Raw genomic sequence first — 18,313 nt, 5'->3', positions numbered from 1 at the left:
AATAAGCTGTGCTCTTTGCCACCTGACTTCATTTTTTTTTTTTTTATGATTAGCCATTATTGCTCACTAGCAGAGTCGGACACGACTGAAGCGACTTAGCAGCAGCAGCAGCCGTCCACAGTGTATACTCTGTACTCTGCCCAGCCAGTCCCGTTACTGCCGCAGATACGCCGTATGCCTTCCTACCTCTGTGTCATGTCTCATGTTCCCTGCCTGGACTGTCTTCTCTGTCCACTTCTGTGTATCTCTTTATCCTAATGAGTGAGTTAGCCGCTTAGTCATGTCCGTCTTTGCAACCCCATGGACTGTAGCCTGCCAGGCTCCTCTGTCCATGGGATTTGCTAATAGGCTCAGCTCAAATGCTACGTCCTCTGAAGCTGTCCCTGATGAGTATTTCTCAAGCAAGACGCACGTGACATCTGGCACTTGCTGGAAGCTCTGTTCTTTACAAGAATAGGAGGAATAGACCATTAGGCTGTCTCTCCGTGGTTTGCATCAGGGTATGGCATTGTCCAAGGCAGGAAAGAGGTCTTTCCAGAGACTTCTTTTTTGTTGGGTATGAGAGATCATCTAGCCCAGGATCTTCAAACCAGGCTCTGAGGTCAACTTAACAAGGAAGGTACCACATTGATTTTATTGGTGTAAACCCAGCACCTTGTGTAGTGCCCGGGGTGCCATAACATTTGTTGGATGAATGGTTTACTGATCATTAGAATCACTTAAGGAATTAAAAAAAAATGTTGGGTCTCAGGACCCACTCTGAGCCTAACAGATAAAAACTTTTTTGATTGAGGTCAAGTAGGTCTGATAGTCCGTGTTTGGCATCTACGGATTTAGGATTTAGCCTGTCTTCATCTTTTAATAATAGAAAATTGAGACTTGGGGAAATGGATTTGGAAAAAAGGGTTAGTCACGAGTGAAGCCATGCTTCCCAAATTTTTTACTGTTTTTCTGCACCCAGAGGAGTTTCCCCTTCAGTCTCTGTGGTGGGGCTCAGTGAGTACATTGGGAAGCATGGCCCCATCAGGACTTACATGTATTTTGTATTTGGTTGAATGTTTGATGCTTGCAGTATGCTAGATGTGGGGATTCGAGAGGTCTTTGGGGGCTCTCAATGCAGTGAGGAAGCAGATCTATAAGCAAATAACTTTCTTAAAATGTTGCTGCTTCTCTGACAAGTGACAGGGCACAGCAGGGCATAAAAAGGAGCACAGTAGAATTTATTATGGTCTTCATTATATCACCTGCCAGAAACAAGTAGATCTGTGATTTTCCATGGAAGGAGGCTTCTAATTTAGATTTTACTTTAGGTCAACCTGTTTAACCAATGTCCTTGTGAGGACATTTCCCTGGGAGTTTGGAAAGTTTTCAGAGATGATTTGATTTAGTTGCTTTCCAAGCTCAGCAGAACAGTGCTTTTTATGGGCCTCTTGGACTATTCTGTAGGCTCTGGTATTACCCAGTGGCATCTTTTTTGGATTGTAATTAAGATAAGGGCAGACAAAACACCAGGAAGGGAGTTAGAATCTGTTTTAATTCTTGAACTGCTGTGAAACTTTGGGCAGCTATTCACATTTCTCCAATCCTCAGTCTTCTTACCTGAGATACAGAAGTAGCAATGCTGTCTGCTTGCTCAGTTCAGTCCAGTCGCTCAGTCGTGTCCGACTCTTTGCGACCCCATGAATCGCAGCACGCCAGGCCTCCCTGTCCATCACCAACTCCCGGAGTTCACCCAGACTCACGTCCATCGAGTCAGTGATGCCATCCAGCCATCTCATCCTCTGTCGTCCCCTTCTCCTCCTGCCCCCAATCCCTCCCAGCATCAGAGTCTTTTCCAATGACTTAACTCTTCGCATGACGTGGCCAAAGTACTGGAGTTTCAGCTTCAGCATCATTCCTTCCAAAGAAATCCCAAGGCTGACCTCCTTCAGAATGGACTGGTTGGATTTCCTTGCAGTCCAAGGGACTCTCAAGAGTCTTTTCCAACACCACAGTTCAAAAGTATCAATTCTTCGGCGCTCAGCCTTCTTCACAGTCCAACTCTCACATCCATACATGACCACAGGAAAAACCATAGCCTTGACTAGACAAACCTTTGTTGGCAAAGTAATGTCTCTGCTTTTGAATATGCTATCTAGGTTGGTCATAACTTTCCTTCCAAGGAGTAAGCGTCTTTTAATTTCATGGCTGCAGTCACCATCTGCAGTGATTTTGGAGCCCCCCAAAATAAAGTCTGATACTGTTTCCACTGTTTCCCCATCTATTTGCCATGAAGTGATGGGACCAGATGCCATGATCTTCGTTTTCTGAATGTTGAGCTTTAAGCCAACTTTTTCCCTCTCCACTTTCACTTTCATCAAGAGGCTTTTTAGGTCCTCTTCAGTTTCTGCCATAAGGGTGGTGTCATCTGCATATCTGAGGTTATTGATATTTCTCCTGGCAATCTTGATTCCAGCTTGTGCTTCTTCCAGCCCAGCATTTCTCATGATGTACTCTGCATGTAAGTTAAATAAGCAGGGTGACAATATACAGCCTTGACGTACTCCTTTTCCTATTTGGAACCAGTCTGTTGTTCCATGTCCAGTTCTAACTGTTGCTTCCTGACCTGCATATAGGTTTCTCAAGAGGCAGATCAGGTGGTCTGGTATTCCCATCTCTTTAAGAATTTTCCACAGAGTATTGTGATCCACACAGTATTGTAGGATTATTACTGGGATCAAATGAGATAATGTGTGAAAATGTTTTGAAAACTGTAAGCTGTGCAGGGTAGTCCTTTGGGGCTACTGAGAAATCTAATTTGGCGGCAGTGGCATGAGTGCGTGTCCCAGACACATTGACCCCAGGGTGTGCATGGAAAGGTGGGCGGAAACTTGCTGGTCAGGGTGGAAGACTGTGAGAGGTTTAAAGGTATCCTGGGAGGGAGAATGTTGCGGGACACCTGAGTCAAAGTCAAGTCCTGGGTGTGCTACAGCAGACACCCTGCTCTCTTGAGCAGACTGATGGCATACACAGACTTTTTGGGAAAGTGAAGTATATTGGAGAAAGTGCAAGTCACATTGGAGAAAGTGCAGGCCCAAACAAGGAAACCCATGGGAACCTCACGCTAAGAGATGAGCGTGGATGCATGCTGATTCTGTCAGTCCTATGGGTTGTGAGTGGTCTCTCCTGGGTTCTGGACCCTTCGGTTACAGTGCTCGGGGTGCCAGAATCGGGGGAAGAGCTGCTTTCTGAAACCAGGGCTCTCTTCTTGTTAAGATTCCCAGCGTTATCTGAATGTGCTCTGGTTCTCCTTGTTTGCTCTAGCTGATCTCTCTGAGCTGTAGACTTTTTTTTTTGTCTTTTCCTTTTGGTCTCTGTTGACTTGGCACATAATTTAAAGCTTGATGTCAACAAGACCCAGGGATAGAGGTTGATGAAATATCATGATGTCACAGGTTATCTGAGATTTCAGGGTCCATTGTTTCAGTTCCATCTGAGTTTGTTCTCTGGCAGTGATTTACTTAAAATAGTCTCCAGATGTGGGCTTCTTATGTTAGTCCACTTCGTTTGCCTATGTCCTTTATGTTGAAGCTTAGACACTTTGAATTAAAGTCTAACTGCAAAAAGCAAACCACTGTTTTACTAGATGCCCTATATTTGGTCACACTTCCTAGCTTGCCACAATAGACCTTTAAGCACCAGACATTTGGCCTGCAGTTATCCCTTACTTGTCTTATCTATTCTTGATAGAACCAGTTCTAGCAGATTCCATATCCCTCTTGGTTACCATTGTGCCTGAACCTAGAGACGATTTATAGTTTTCTCTAAATGTCTGCAAATGGGGTCATGCTGTCTTCCTATTTTATTCTAACAGTGTGATATTTTATATAAACTGAATTTTAAAACAATCTCTTTTTATAATCTGACATCAGTATAAATTACTGACATTTATTGTTCTCTCTTATGTGATAGATTAATCTCTTCAATTTTAGCTATTGAGTGACGCATGTTGTTAACATTCTGCTGTGGCATTGGGTGGTCTTTAGCATTTTATTGGACTGTTACATAAAACACTACCAAAGAAATATTGGGAGTGGTATTTATTCCCGCAGTCTTATTGTCTGCTTTGAGAAGTTGCTAACTAAATATTTTCTCCAGCTTTCTCTTAATTGCAGTATGGTTAATTCCTTTCAATTGCAGGAAGCCAGGGTATTTGTAGGTTGTTATTCTTTTTGTGGTCAAAGTAATCAGCATTCATCAAGTGCCAAGAACATGCTTGGCGTGAAGTAGAACATAGAATCAGATCTAGTTCCTGTCCCGTGAACTTGATGGGAAATGAACTTGATGGGCAGGGAGGAAGAAAGGAAGAGAAGATATTTCCACAAAATTTTATCTATTCTAAAGGGGAGGGAAAATAAATTCAGTTCAAAAGGACACCTTTGGAATTCAGTTGAGTGGGAAGAGACACAGATGACAGCCATCAAGTGAGAATTTATGCTAAATTACACAGATCTGAGGAGTGAGTCATAGCAAGCATAGGTATAATGGATAACATATCTCAAAGCAAAACTAGGGGTGTGAGAGGGAGAGAGTGGGTAAAAAGTGGAGATAGAGTCGGTAAGAGGTTGAAGGAAGGTGAAAGGAACCATGGAAATCATCCTGGTTCAGCTCCACCCTAATGGCCACATCTGAGTCGTTTCCCAGGTCTGTCCCTCCTGTCTCTCCGCCTCCCCTCAGCCTGTCCGCACTTCCGTTGCCCTGGTTCTGGTCCTCCTCATCTCTGTGGTCCCTCCTCTTGCCCTCTCCCATCCACCACCCAGGAAGCTGCCCTGCAAACCTGACGGAAGTTTGCAGTGGATTCTGGGGCTGGAGGACCCGTGGCATTGAGCAGGTCCGCGGGCCATGCCGGCTTCCCTCCCTCTCTGTGTGCTCCGGTGCTCCTGTCAGGAGCAGACCCATCCTCAGTCTATATCTGATGGCAGCTCCTCAAATTCTGTGTCTTCTGTGAGGACCTCTGACCTGAACCCGGTCCACTTCGGTGTTTGTCCCTCTGTGCTTCTGCTGTGTTTTGTAGACAGAACCTCTTCACAGCAGTGACCTTATTTAGCACATTGTCTGTCTTCTGGTGTGCTCTTGGTTTTTAGAAGACAGGCGTCACGTCTCTTAGTTTTTCTGGCCTCAGTGGGGATGGCTGCTGGCTACTGGCAGGGCTGCCTGGGTCACATTGGGCTGTAAGCTCCTCAAGGATGGTATTCATGCTGAGTCTCTCTCTGCAAAGGCTTTTGTCTTTCCTATATTGCAAGGGGAAAAGACAGGCTCTTGGAATGGTGGGAAGATGAATTTCTTTCTCCTTCTGGAGGATTTCCAGTACTAGAGGACAAGAACAGTTGGTACAAACGTCCTGAATTTGTTGATATGATCGTGATGGGGGGACACCTGTTTTATCTACAGAGCCGGCATTTGCTTTGCACGCTGAGTAGCGGCAGGCTTCCGCATCTCCCAAGGGGACTGCCAGGTCTCTGTAGGGAGGTGGCTGACCCCGGTTTACTTTGTAAGGTGGCAATTACTGTCACCATCTGGGGATCTGCCTTAAAGCATGAGGCTGGGGCTGGGGCACTTCTGACCTCTGTGGAAACTCAGGGAGAGTAGCTGCATTTCAGGACCAACGGGAGCAAACAGGCAGACTTGCTTTCTAGAACACCAAAGGTCTCATCCTAAAAACTGTACGTAGGACTGCGTGTCATTTGAAATGTCTGTTTCTTAAGTTTGTCTAGGAAGTGAAATGTTATGAATTGATTCATTTGAAGTGGAAACTCTGAACATTTATTTATTAACTTTTGTATTCATCTCTGGTGTATACACATGACTGTTGTTAAGTGTTGATGGAGATGTAATTTAGGTACATAATACAATCTGGGACTGTAAGATTCTGAGAGTCTAGTGAAAGTTCTGTTTTACGAGCAAGTGAGAAACATTGAAACAACCCAAGTGTGAGCTATAAAAATGGATTCAATACATGCTAAAGATCTTCAGAGGAGGGGGGTGCTGTTCTGAGCTGGAGTGGCCAGGAAATACTGCACAGGGGGGAAAATGAGATCTGAGCTTTATCTTGAAGGTGAGTGGAATTTGAAAAGGTGTAATGGAGGAGGGAGGTGATTCCAGGGTAGGAAAACAGCATTCACAAAGCCAACCAGAAGGGAATCCTTTATTCAGTATTTTTAAGATTTATAGTGTTGATTTGACTAGGTATTAATTATAAAAATCTGGGCTCATGATGTCCCTAGGAGGGAGGGTAATTACTGGACTGTATTGTGATGGTTTTTGCCACACATCAATATGGATTGGCCATGGGTACGCATGTGTCCCCTCCATCCTGTAGCCCCTCCTGCCTCCCTCTCTCTAGGTTGTCGCCGAGCATGGGCTTTGGACGTCCTGCTCCATGCATTGAACTCACACTGGCTGTCTGTTCTACATATGGTGATGTGTATGTTTTAATGCTGTTCTCTCAAATCATCCCACCCTCTCCTTCTCCCACTGAGTCCAAAAGTCTGTTCTGTATGTCTGTGTCTCCTTTGCTTGCCTATATGTAGGATCATTGGTACCATCTTTCTAGATTCCATATGTATGCGTTAATATACACTATTTGTCTTTCTGACTTACTTTACTCGGTGTATTAGGTTCATCCACCTCACTCCTTTACTCTTATTTTTAAATAACCTCTTTTGATTCTTTGAATATCTGTCATGTACCCAGGCTGGGCTGGATATGAATGCAAGACAGTACCTTTTCCTTATGGAGCTTCAGTCTTATAAATTACCTCAACCTACTGGAAAACATAGAACTGACAGCAGTTTTTTAAATGTAAAGTGTCAAATTAGAGTGACGGATTCAATCTTCCTTGTGTGACACTCCGGGCTTGCTGTCTTATTCTTTCACTGCTTTCCAGATCCATTTCTTGTCTTCCATGCTACGGAGGTCAGTAAATGGTTATTCCTTACCCTTTATAGATGGCAAACTCGATGGCAGGTGATTTGTGCAAGGAGACAAGTTGGTTGGAAGAACCGTAGTAAGAGGATTGTGTGTGTTTTTCTTCCATTGTTTCTCAGCTGGCAGATCATGAAGGGGGCTGCCTCTGAGCAGATAGAAGAAGTGCCTCTCGGCCTTTCTGGGCTGGTACTGCTCTTCTAAACATGCGCTGGAACTCGAGGAAGAGGCAGATTGTGTCAGGCCAACCGGAGTGCAGGTTGCAGTAGAGCAGCTCTGAGTTACGGTGGAGGAATCAGTGACTCATGTGGAAGCACCCTGGAGTTATTGTCTGAGATCCTGGACAACTTGGGACTTGATCTCTGAATCTCTGTTTTAACCTTTGGTTCTCGCTGGACTTGGCTTTGGAGATAGAGGGGAGGCTGGGAGCTGGGGTCCCTCTTCCTTTGCCTCTCTGACTTTGGCACTGATAGATAGATGCTCTGCCCAGAGTAGGAGGCAGGGCATGGTTCGCACAGTCTCCTACGGCAGTGTGGCTTCTTGATGTTTTCTATCCGTGTGTCTCCCCTTGGTCAGCCTCAGCCCCTCAGCCACACTGAGAAGCACGTTCAGATTCTGGGCCACTGCTGCTGCCCCCAGGGCCATTTGTCTGTCCCTCTGCACTTCTGCAGTGCTATCGATTTGCCATTTGCGTGCAGCTTACCCGAATTTGGATTGGTGTGTGCTTCTAGATGCTTTTCTATCTATTGATCTGATCTAATGGTACCGTCACCACGGTTTCTAGGAGCCACATGGAATGTTAGGAACTATTTTTTGCTTTAAAGCCAAGGTGGTCTAGTGACTCAGAGGCATGAGAGGTAAAGTGAATAGCTCTGTTTTCTTTTTAAAAGTCTGTGTATGAGGACCTTTCCTGCCCTTTCTCTGCTTTATTTCTAAGTCCATTCTGTCCCTTATTCAGCCGCCTGCCCCTCATTCTGCTGTCCTATGCTGTCCAGACCCTATGCTTTCTCCCCACTGTGGTTGCTTAGCCTCTCTGCTGTGTCTTAGCGTAGCACATGCATACACACGCACACGCAATTCTGTCTTACTGTGCGGTGTTAACATATACAGACTGCACGTTCTCTTAGGGTCCCTCAGGTTCCTTCCCATCTGTGAATCCACAGATAGAACACCCTCCTTACTGGAAAGAAAGGTATACAACTGTGGATTGGCCTGGGACATGTATCTGAGCATATTTAGGTCTGTTTGAGAGAAAGAATATGTAAGTGTGTAAAGAGGAAGGGCTGGCGTGGTCAGGGGAGCCATTATCTGTTCCTTACATTAAATGTTACCTGTACCCTGAGGGGACAGAATGCACTGGACAACTCCTTTGAGTTTTCTTTGGACATGTAATATATTGATTTGGTAAGTAACAAACTAGTAGAACAAGTATATTCTGTGTATTCATAGCCAGTTACCTCAAAATTTAGCAGCTTAAACTAACCATAATCATTAATTATATCATGGATTCTGTGGGTCCAGTTTTTAGGAATAGCTTAGCTGGTAGTTCTTGCTCAGAGTATCTTAGGAAATTGCAGTCAAGATGCTGGCTGGGGATGTGGTCATTTGGAGATCTGACTTGGCTGGAGGGTCCGATTTCAAGATGGGTCACGTGCATGGCTGGCAAATTGGAGCTGGCTGTTGGCAGGAGACCTCAGTGCTTACAATGTGGACCCACCCATAGAGCTGTTTGGGTGCCTTCAGAGCATGGCGGTTGGTTTCCCCCAGAGCAGGAGAACTGAGAGAGAGGCAGAGTGGTGGGAGCTGAATGTTTTTAAAACCTAGCCACAGGTCTCATGCCCATAGCATCTTATTGGTTCCTCGGGTCAGCCTGTTCACACTTGGTGAGGACTGTACAAGGGTGTGAATACTGGAAGGCAAGAGTCACGCTGGCTACCACATAACAAAGTCTCTGTGGCTTACGTCAGTGTTTCCTACTTCACAGTCTGGTCTGGAAAGGGCACTATGTTATGTGAGTCATCTGGGGATGCAGATTCTTTCCATCTTGTCCTACCTTCCTCGAGGGCCACAGTGCCCTCTGTTCATCAGAGAATGAGAAGGACTCAAGGATTTCCTATGGGAGTTGTTTTTAATCATTGGCTTTGGAGGTGGTGAGCATCATTTCTGTTCACATTTCATTGGCCAGAACTCACAAGATCTCATGAGGGAGGTTGGAAAACGTTGCCAAATTCTGTGATTTCAGTAAAGTGAGGAGAACACGGATGTTGGCTTAGTGATTTCTGCCATATTCCACCAAATTATAAAAGCTATGGTAGAGTCTCTGTGTCATTCAAGAAGGTCTAATATCAACCAGGTAGACTGGTGGTGTCTAGGGTACCCACAGTCACCAAATCCTCATGCTTCCTGAGGGTGTTTTTCATACCCAGCACCACTGGGCTGCCTCTGATGGGGCAGCTGGGCCGTGGTCCAAGGAGGGATCAAGAGCTATGGTATCTTGAGCATTTTTAGCTTTTCGTAGAAGAGCTTCTACTTAGTGAGGTGCATTCTGTGTGCTTTACATGTTATTTAATTTTTCCATGAAACCCTCCACTTAGGTATTGTCTCCACTTGATAGTTGAGGATACTGAGGTTCATAAGGGTAAGTAACTCTCTTGAGAATCGCCCCCCACCCCCCAGCAGTCAGTATGTGGTGATGTTGAAGTTTAGACCCTTTCTATCAGTACTTTACTATGCTGCCTCTGAGCTATGTGTAAGTGGAAACCATCAACATGGCAGTTTTGGACCATGGCATCTTGAGAATGGCCTCTTCCTCTCCAGGAGAGAGGTGATGTCCAAAGACAGTCCCCCAACCAGAGTACATTGCTCTGCGTCCTGGGGGCAGGTAGGGCTGTAGAAAGGTGCAGGAGCGTCTGTGGGCCCCAGACCAGGAAGTCTGGTGCTTTGGCTTGGCTCACCCCTCTTCTTCCCTCTGATTGTGCCTCCTGCTCCTGTCTTAGTGGGCAGGGACCTGGTGCCACATGACTCCTATCTGATAACACTGTCACCTCTTGCTCCTGTAGGGTCTCGTACTTTTTCAAGATATATTCACAGTGTATATGTATGTCTGAGCCCCTTTGCTCTTTACCTGAAACTGTCACAACATTGCTAATTGGCTATGCCCCAATTAAAAAAAGGATATGTTTACATTGACCTCATAAGCCCTCTATCACGTAGGAAGAACAGGTATTCTTACTCATGTTTAGAGAGGCTGAAACCCAGAGAGTTTAGTGTATCCTTCTGGCAGTGGGGCAGTGGTGATCATGGGTATGTGGTTTTCCTTTGGTTTGGTTTTGTAAATGTAGAAAAAGTGGCCCTAGAGGATAAGACTTTGTAGTAATAAATAGTTCTTGGGATTTGTATATTAATATTTGGTTATTAATAATTGTTATACCCTTGAGTCGCATTTTGTCTATTTGCTCCTCGCTCCCAAATTCATGCTGGGAAAACGACAGATGAGCATGGGGGAGCTGACACAAGCACGGCTGAGTGTCACTTTTCCGAGAGCATCCTTATAACTCTGGCAAGATGGGGCCTGAGGCTTGGCATCCTGCCTACCTGGGAGACATCGCAGGGGACTGGTCTTATTTTTTCAGCACCTATTTCTTCCTTTTCTGTAACTTTATCTAGGTGGAGGCATGAAGAAGACCCCTCTTTGAGAGGTTGTGTGCTTAGCTGGCAAGGCTGCTGGCACCTTACCCCTCTTGGTAGGTCTGGAGTATTTTACTCTCTTGCTAGGGAAACCAGGATGGAGGAGAGAGACACTGCAGACAGCTAGGATGGAAGTGTGCCCAGGATGTGGAACTTGCACTACTAAAACCAGGACAGCTCCTGGCAAAACAGGATGGTTAATCATTCTGGTTGGCCTTCACCCCTACTGCCCTTGCCCCTGCTTTTGTACCCAGGGAATCTTGTGGCTCATGACAGGTGAGCATCTGGCAGGAGGCTCCCTTGTGGCTGAGGGCCCTGGTTCAGGACACAGCATTTCCCTCTACCCCAGGGGCTGCTTCTCCCATCCTGGCTTTCTGCCTCACTTCCTCCCCAGTTCTTTTCTCCTTCTAGCCTCCAAGGATGGCGTGGACCTCTCACAGCACCATTTAAACCATTTGTTTAGCTCTGTGGTGTGTAAGGAGCCTCTCCACAAAAATCTTTATTAAAAAATAAATTTCGCCTTAAAAAAACCTTGGTCAGACAAATCTGAACCTTTGCTGTGCTTTGTTGGCATATTGGAATGGGACGCAAGCTGTGTGGTTTGAGGTTAAACTTTTAGGGTAGGTGTGGCAGAGACTTAATTTTGTTTTCTGAAACATCTCTGCTGCTGCTACTGCTGCTAAGTCGCTTCAGTCGTGTCTGACTCTATGTGACCCCATAGACGGCAGCCCACCAGGCTCTGCCGTCCCTGGGATTCTCCAGGCCAGAACACTGGAGTGGGTTGCCATTTCCTTCTCCAATGCAGGAAAGTGAAAAGTGAGAGCCTTTAATCCCAGCCTCTGTAATTCTCTGTGCAGGGCTATCACTTACTGTGGGCAGAAGAGATACAACCTCTTATGTTGTGATTTGAAGGCTATAGTTAAAAGCCATTTCTGTCTTCAAATGCACACTCGACTGATGTGATGCTCAGTGCTAGAACTCTGGCCATTGAATCTCCTTTGAGGATATTTGGCTTCCATGAGGTGCTCTTAAGATATGCGTGTGTCATCTGGCTGGGAGAGTAAATCGGGACATTTGCTGTAGTGCTGTCCTAGTTTGACTACCTAGCTAGCCGTGTGTGGAATACATGGAGACAGGGGACTTGGCGCCAGGACAGCTAAGTTTTGGTGGGGAAAGGGTGGGGGTGGGAAAGAAATTGCCTGGATGGTTGGTCCTGCACTGGGAGGAGGGCTAGAAACAGGGTACCTGGAAAGATGAAGGATGGGACCACAAGTGAGAGGTGAAAGGTCATTAGAGATAAACTTTTCTCTGCTGGTCTTGATACCATGTTTATCTTTCTACATCATTTCACCCTTCTGAGATACAAAGTGCATCATTTTATTTTTTTTGCCAGCTCTTATGTGAGCTGGTATTTATTGCCCCTGTTTCACACAGATCAGAAACCTGTGCAGCCTAGTGGCTGAGCCAAGAGTAGGTTGACTCATATCTCTATCTGGAGTTGTTGAACCTGCTGCTGCTCAGGGTTTAGATGGCATCAGGGTGAAAGCCCAGCCTGTTAGGCTTACCTCTCAGCAGCTGGTCCTCATGAGCACCACTTTAGCTTCTCTCTCTTGCTGTCTCCCTACTCCTGATCATTTATCTTTTAAACTGTCCCCTCCTTATGCCTCAGCTTCTCAGGGCACTGTTTGACAGAGCTGGGAGGACTTGAGACATCTTTTTGAGAGTAGTGAAGCCATATCCATAGTGTCCTTTGAGCTCTAAAGATGAGAAGAGCTATAATGTACAGAAGAGAAGGTCCGTGGGTGCAGCTTGATGAGAACTATCTTTCCGTGTTTGAGGGGGGAGTAAAGTCTGAATCTTCATGGAGAGCAGTTTTAGCTTGCCGTGGGGAGAACTTTCCAACAGTTAAAGCTATTGTCTGAGATAAGAACTTCATCAGTGGTGGTGTTTAAGCATAGGCTGGTTAACAACCTGGCAGGGATTTATAGAAGAGAGAAAAATGTCAAGTGTACGTGTGGAGAGGGAGGGCTGTCAGTCAATGTGATCTGCGTTTACTGTCCCTTCTGACCTTGAAATTCTGCTTCCTTAATGTGATAACACAACTTTTTCATTTTTCCATTTTAATCACAGTCTTTGAATGTTGAGATTTTTAAGTTGGAAAATGTGTAATGTTTTGTTTTACCTTTTTTGGGATGTGTCTTTAAAAATAGTTTCCTGTCTGGAAGTTTGTTTGGTGCTGTTTGGAGGTCACTTCAGTAAGCCTGATTTACTTGGGCAGTCCCAGAAATGGTGTGGTGTTTGGACTCTGTGCTCTGGAAACTTCAGCATGATATAGAAATAATCTACTTTGTGAGGTGCTGTTCAGTTTTCCTGCACTGGAGAGTAGGAATGTGAAATGGGATTGCTAAACTCTTACAATATAGAAAAATTTCATTTTCTTTGGGGGAGGGGAATGTTTCTTCTGCAGCTGGAGCTAAAATCCAGTACAGTTAGAGCTCCTTTTTCCCCAGGGATTGTCTGTTTGGTGAACTCAAACATCTTGATGACAAGCAGCAATGCAGAAAGGCAGAGAAGAGAGATTTGAGCAGCCAAGATGGATGGTGAGTCTCACAGCCTCGTGTTGAAGGAGAGCGCTCAGAATCTAATTTGGCTGCAGTGGTTCTTTGTTTTTACAGCATACCGAAAGGGGGAGAGTTATGGCATTGTTTTTTAATAACAACTTTAGTGAGATATAATAATTCACCCTAATAAGCCTGTGCAATCCAGTGCTTTTTAGTATATTCACAGTTGTGGAACTGGTATCTAGTTGCAGAATATTTTCATCATCTCCAAGGAAAACCTGTACCATTAGCAGTCACTTCCCCAATCCCTGGCAACCATTAATTCCACTTCCTGTTTCTATGAATTTGCCTATTCTGGACATTCCTAGAAATAGAATCATATGTGTAGCCTTTTGTGACTAGCTATTCTTAGTTACCATAATGTTTTCAAGATTCATCCATACCGTAGCATGTATCAATATTTCATTCCTTTTTATTGCCAAAGGGTATTGTGTGGATGTGCCATCTTTTCTATATCCATGCATCCATTGATGTACATTGGTGTTGCTTCCATTTTTTGGCTTTTATGCGTAAAGTGAAAAAGTGAAAGGGTTAGTCACTCAGTCATGTCCGACTCTTTATGATCCCATGGACGATAGCCTGCCAGGCTCCTCTGTCCATGGAGTTCTTCCGGCAAGAATGCTGGAGTGGGTTGCCATTAATAATGCTGCTACAGACGTTCATGTATAAGTTGTTGCATAGCCATATGACTTTTTTGCGGAGGGGGGTGGGGATTCTGTATGGAGTGTGGGATCTTCTTTCCTTGACCAGGGATTGAACTCAGGCCCACTGCAGTGGAAGCACAGAGTCTTAACCATTGAACCCCAAGGAAATACCATAGTCATACCTTCATTTCTCTTGGGTTTAAACTTATCAGTGGAATTGCTGGTTTATATGTTAGCTCTGTTTAACTTTTAGGGGAACTGCCAAACTTTTCCAAAGTGGCTGCATTATTTCCTACTGCAGTTTCTCCATATCCTTGTCAGCACTTGTGATTGTCTTTTTTATTTTAGTGGTCCTAGTAAGTATGAAGTATGTCGTTGTGGTCTTGGTTTGCATTTCCCTCGTGACTAATGATTGAACATCTTTTCAAGTTGGTATTGGCCATTTTCTTATCTTCTTTGGAGAAATGTCTATTCATATTCTTGGCCCATTTTTCCTTTGGGTTGTTTGTTTCCTATTGTTCTAAGAGTTATTCTGGATTAAACTCCTTTATCAGGTATGATCTATGAATCTTTTTTTTCCCATTCTGTGAATTGTATTTTAACTTTCTTGATGATATCCTTTGAAGCACAAGTAATTTTACTTTTAAATCTAATTTATTTTCTTTCTTTGGTTTGTGTCATATCTAAGAAACTGTTGTCTACTCTAAGGACATGTCCACTCTAAGTATGTCATGAGGACATACTCCTTTAATTTATTCTAAGAGTTTCATAGTTTTAGCTCTTATATTGAGCCGTATGATAAATTTTGAGTTAATTTTCACATATGATTTGTGGTTGTTGTTCATTTGCTAAGTTGTGTCTGACTCTTTGTGACCCCATGAACTGCAGCATGCCAGGCTTCCCTGTCCTTCACTGTCTCCCAGAGTTTGCTCAAGTTCATGTACATTGAGTCAGTGATGCCATCCAACCATCTCATCCTCTGTCTCACCCTTTCTTCCTGCCTTCAGTCTTTCCCAGCATCAGGGTCTTTTCCAAAGAGTCGGCTTTCTGTATCAGGTGGCCAAAGTATTGGAGCTTCAGCTTGAGCATCAGCCCTTCCAGTGAATATTCAGGGTTGATTTCCTTTAGGATTGACTGGTTTGATCTCCTTGCTGTCTAAGGGATATGTGGTAGGAGTCTCATTTCATTCTTTTGCATGTGACTATTTAGTTGTCCCAGCACCATTGTTAGAAAGACCCTTTTCTTCCAGTGAATTATCATGCCACTGCTGTCAAAGATCAGTTGGCTGTAAATGTAAGGGTTTATTTCTGGACTCTCAGTTTTGTTCCATTGATCTGTATGTCCAGCTTTATGCCGGTATCATACAGTTTCTATTACTGTAGTTATGTAGTTGAAATTGAGAAGTCTGAGTCCTACAGCTTTTTCCTTTTTGATTGATTTGGCAAGTCTGGGTCCCTTGTACTTTTGCATAAATTTTAGGATTGACTTGTCAATTTATACAGGAAAGGAAGATGGGATTCTATGATTTTGTGGTACAATAAATGTATATTTGACCCCTGGTTTCTGGCACAGAACTAAAACTCTTAGAATTTCCTGAATAATAGGGGTGAGGGGAGCATTTGTTGTTACTCATATGCAGTCCCTTTCAAACTTACCTGAATTGATGCTAATAAGGTGGCTCTTAGTGGGACCCTAATAGCTTTGAGATGGGGGCAGGGTGACAGATGAACCAATCTTATGGTTAGAGGTTTGGGGCTTGCAGCCATCTCCCAACCTCAGGGCAAGGGAGAGGGGCTGGAGATTAAGTCCAACCTCAATGGCCAGTGACTTAATCAGCTATGCCTATATAATAGAATGTTCATGAAAACCATGAACAGTGAGATTTGGGGAACTTCCAGATTCCTGTTGGGAGGGTGATGTGCCCGGAGAGGCTTACCAGAGCTTTGATCCTCTTCCCACATACTTTGACTTATGCATCTCTTCATCTGGCTGTTCATTTGTATCCTTGATAGTAATTCAGTACTAGTAAGGGAAGTGTTTTCCTGAGTTCTGTTAGCTGTTATCAAACCTGAGAGGGGGGTCATGGGAACCCATAATTTATAGCTGGTTGGCCAGAAATACAGGAGACCCAAGACTCATGATTGGTATCTGAAGTGGAAGGGCAGACTTATGGAACTGAGCCTGAAACTGTAGGGTCTGTGCTAACTCTGAATTGTTAGGATCAGAATTGAATTAAATTGTAGGATACCCAGTTGATGTTTGCAGAGAAGTAGAGAATTACTCATAGGAGAAGGCAATGGCACCCCACTCCAGAGAAGGCAATGGCGCCCCACGTCCATGGAAAATCCCATGGACAGAGGAGCCTGGTGGGCTGCAGTCTATGGGGTCGGTAAGGGTCAGACACGACTGAGCGACTTCACTTTCACTTTTCACTTTCATGCATTGGAGAAGGAAATGGCAACCCACTCCAGTGTTCTTGCCTGGAGAATCCCAGGGACGGGGGAGCCTGGTGGGCTGCCGTCTATGGGGTTGCACAGAGTCGGACACGACTGAAGCGACTTAGCAGCAGCAGTAGAGAATTACTTGGTGTGAAAAATGGACACATTTGATATCAGAATCACTGATAATAAAAAGTTTCTAGGTTTTAGTAGAAATAGCATTGAATTTGTAGCTCAGTTTGGGTAGTATTGCCTCTTTACAGTATTAAGTCTTTTGAACAATGAACATGGTAAGTCTTTCCATTGATTTATGCTGTTTTGAATTATGATTTATATTTTTTGCTATCTTTATGCTGTCTTTCAATTATTATTTATAATTTTCAGTGTACATCTTATAAAATACTTAATTTTATTCCTACCCATTTTACTTTTTTTGAATATTACAGTATGCTATTGTGAATAGAATTGTTTCCTTCATTTTTAGCTCATTCATTAGTTCTAATAGAGTTTTTTGTGTGTGTGTTCCTTATTTTCTATATAAAGATCATGTTATCTGTAGATACAGCTTTGCTTCTTTTTTTTTTCAGTCTGGATGCCTTTTATTTCTTTTCTTGCCTCATTACCCTGACTAGGACTTCTAGATCAATGTTGAAGAGAAGTGTGAGAGTGAACGTCTTTGGCTTGGTCATGACCTTAGAGAAAAAAATTTAGTCTTTTACCATTAAGTATGATGTTGACCCTGAGTTTTTTGAAGATGTTCCTTATTAGATTGAGGAAGTTCCCTTTCATTGATAGTTTGAGTGTTTTCATCATGAAAGGATATTGGATTTTTGTCAAATGCTTTTTGTCTATTGGGCAGATCATTTGGTCTTTGTCTTTTATTCTATTAATATGGCATATGCATTAATTGATTTTCATGTATTGAACCAACCTTGCATTCTTGGGATAAGTTCTTCTTGGTCATTGTATATAATCCTTTTTATGTGTTGTTGGATTTGTGTTGCTGGTACTTGAGGATTTGGGGACAGTTGTTAAAGGCAGAAGTGTATATGGCATTTTGTTATCATCCTTGCTGCTAACGGTAGGAAGCGTTAGAAAAATCCTAAAAGTCAGCCTCAAGGACTCAAAAGTCTTAGCAGTAATCTGGAAACATTTCTCATGGAGTCATTGCTGATATTAGCTTCTCTGTTAAGTGATGTTTATAATGGTTATTCTGAATCTTGAAGAAGTATGTTGGATTCTAGCTCAGAGTCTCAATTATTAAGGAAGAGGATAATATATTTTAGGGCCATCTCTAGTCAAGAAAGAGAAAATAGAGAAAAGATTGGTTTTTAAATGGAGGTACAGGCCAGTTATCTGGAAATTTTACTCAGTTGTGGGGCTTTGCTCAGTGATAAATGACCGTTGTACGAGAGATCCTGCATCTCCAACTCCAAGCAGGTTTTTCCTGGTGACAGCCTGTTCATGTAGAGGGAATGTGGCCAAGTGTTCACCGCAAACGGGGCCTATCCTGCGAGGCCCTGTGAGTACCGTCATAGTTAGCTCCTGCCTGCTGGGAGCGGCTGTGGGGAAAGGGGAGTCTTTCTGTGTCTGTGTGGCTTGGTCACTGGTGACACTCTCTGCTCATGCTGTTTATCCCGTCCTTTCTCTTTGAGCCTGCTGGGGTTGAATTCTTGATTCCATCCTCCCATTGACTCTGTGGCATTTTGAATCACCTCATTTTGTGCAGAGTTGTTAGTCTTTGAGAATCCAATATGAGATTACTGTAGAGCTACGAGTTCTGCATTTTCAGGGTCTTACAAGCCCACAAAACAAGAGCATAATGATGTAAAGAACAGGATCTCTTTATGATTGTATGATTTTTAAAAAACTAACACTTCTACCTGCATTATCTAATTTGGTTCTTATGACAACCTCGACTTCTAGATAGTTCAGATATACTGTATTCTATGCAACAGAC

The 18,313-nt window shown here is 43.8% G+C and overlaps 1 protein-coding gene across 23 annotated transcripts in view; it reads left to right on the top strand.

Moving 5' to 3' along the window:
- Nucleotides 1-18,313, top strand: part of LOC129656594 (carboxyl-terminal PDZ ligand of neuronal nitric oxide synthase protein-like) — a 358,204-nt gene that overhangs the window by 61,133 nt on the left and 278,758 nt on the right. For 5 of the 23 annotated variants that reach the window (XM_055587264.1, XM_055587265.1, XM_055587266.1 and 2 more), the window contains exon 2: nt 13,161-13,250. The exons of the other annotated variants lie outside the window; for them this stretch is intronic. In XM_055587264.1, coding sequence (XP_055443239.1) covers nt 13,206-13,250 — 45 coding nt within the window. In that variant the 5' untranslated portion in view covers nt 13,161-13,205. The remainder of the gene's footprint in view (nt 1-13,160; nt 13,251-18,313) is intronic. 23 annotated transcript variants of the gene reach the window in all.

The sequence above is a fragment of the Bubalus kerabau genome, chromosome 6 (genome assembly GCF_029407905.1).
Source record: "Bubalus kerabau isolate K-KA32 ecotype Philippines breed swamp buffalo chromosome 6, PCC_UOA_SB_1v2, whole genome shotgun sequence".
Taxonomy (NCBI): Eukaryota; Metazoa; Chordata; class Mammalia; order Artiodactyla; family Bovidae; genus Bubalus; species Bubalus kerabau.
This window is presented reverse-complemented; position numbering and strand designations above follow the sequence as displayed.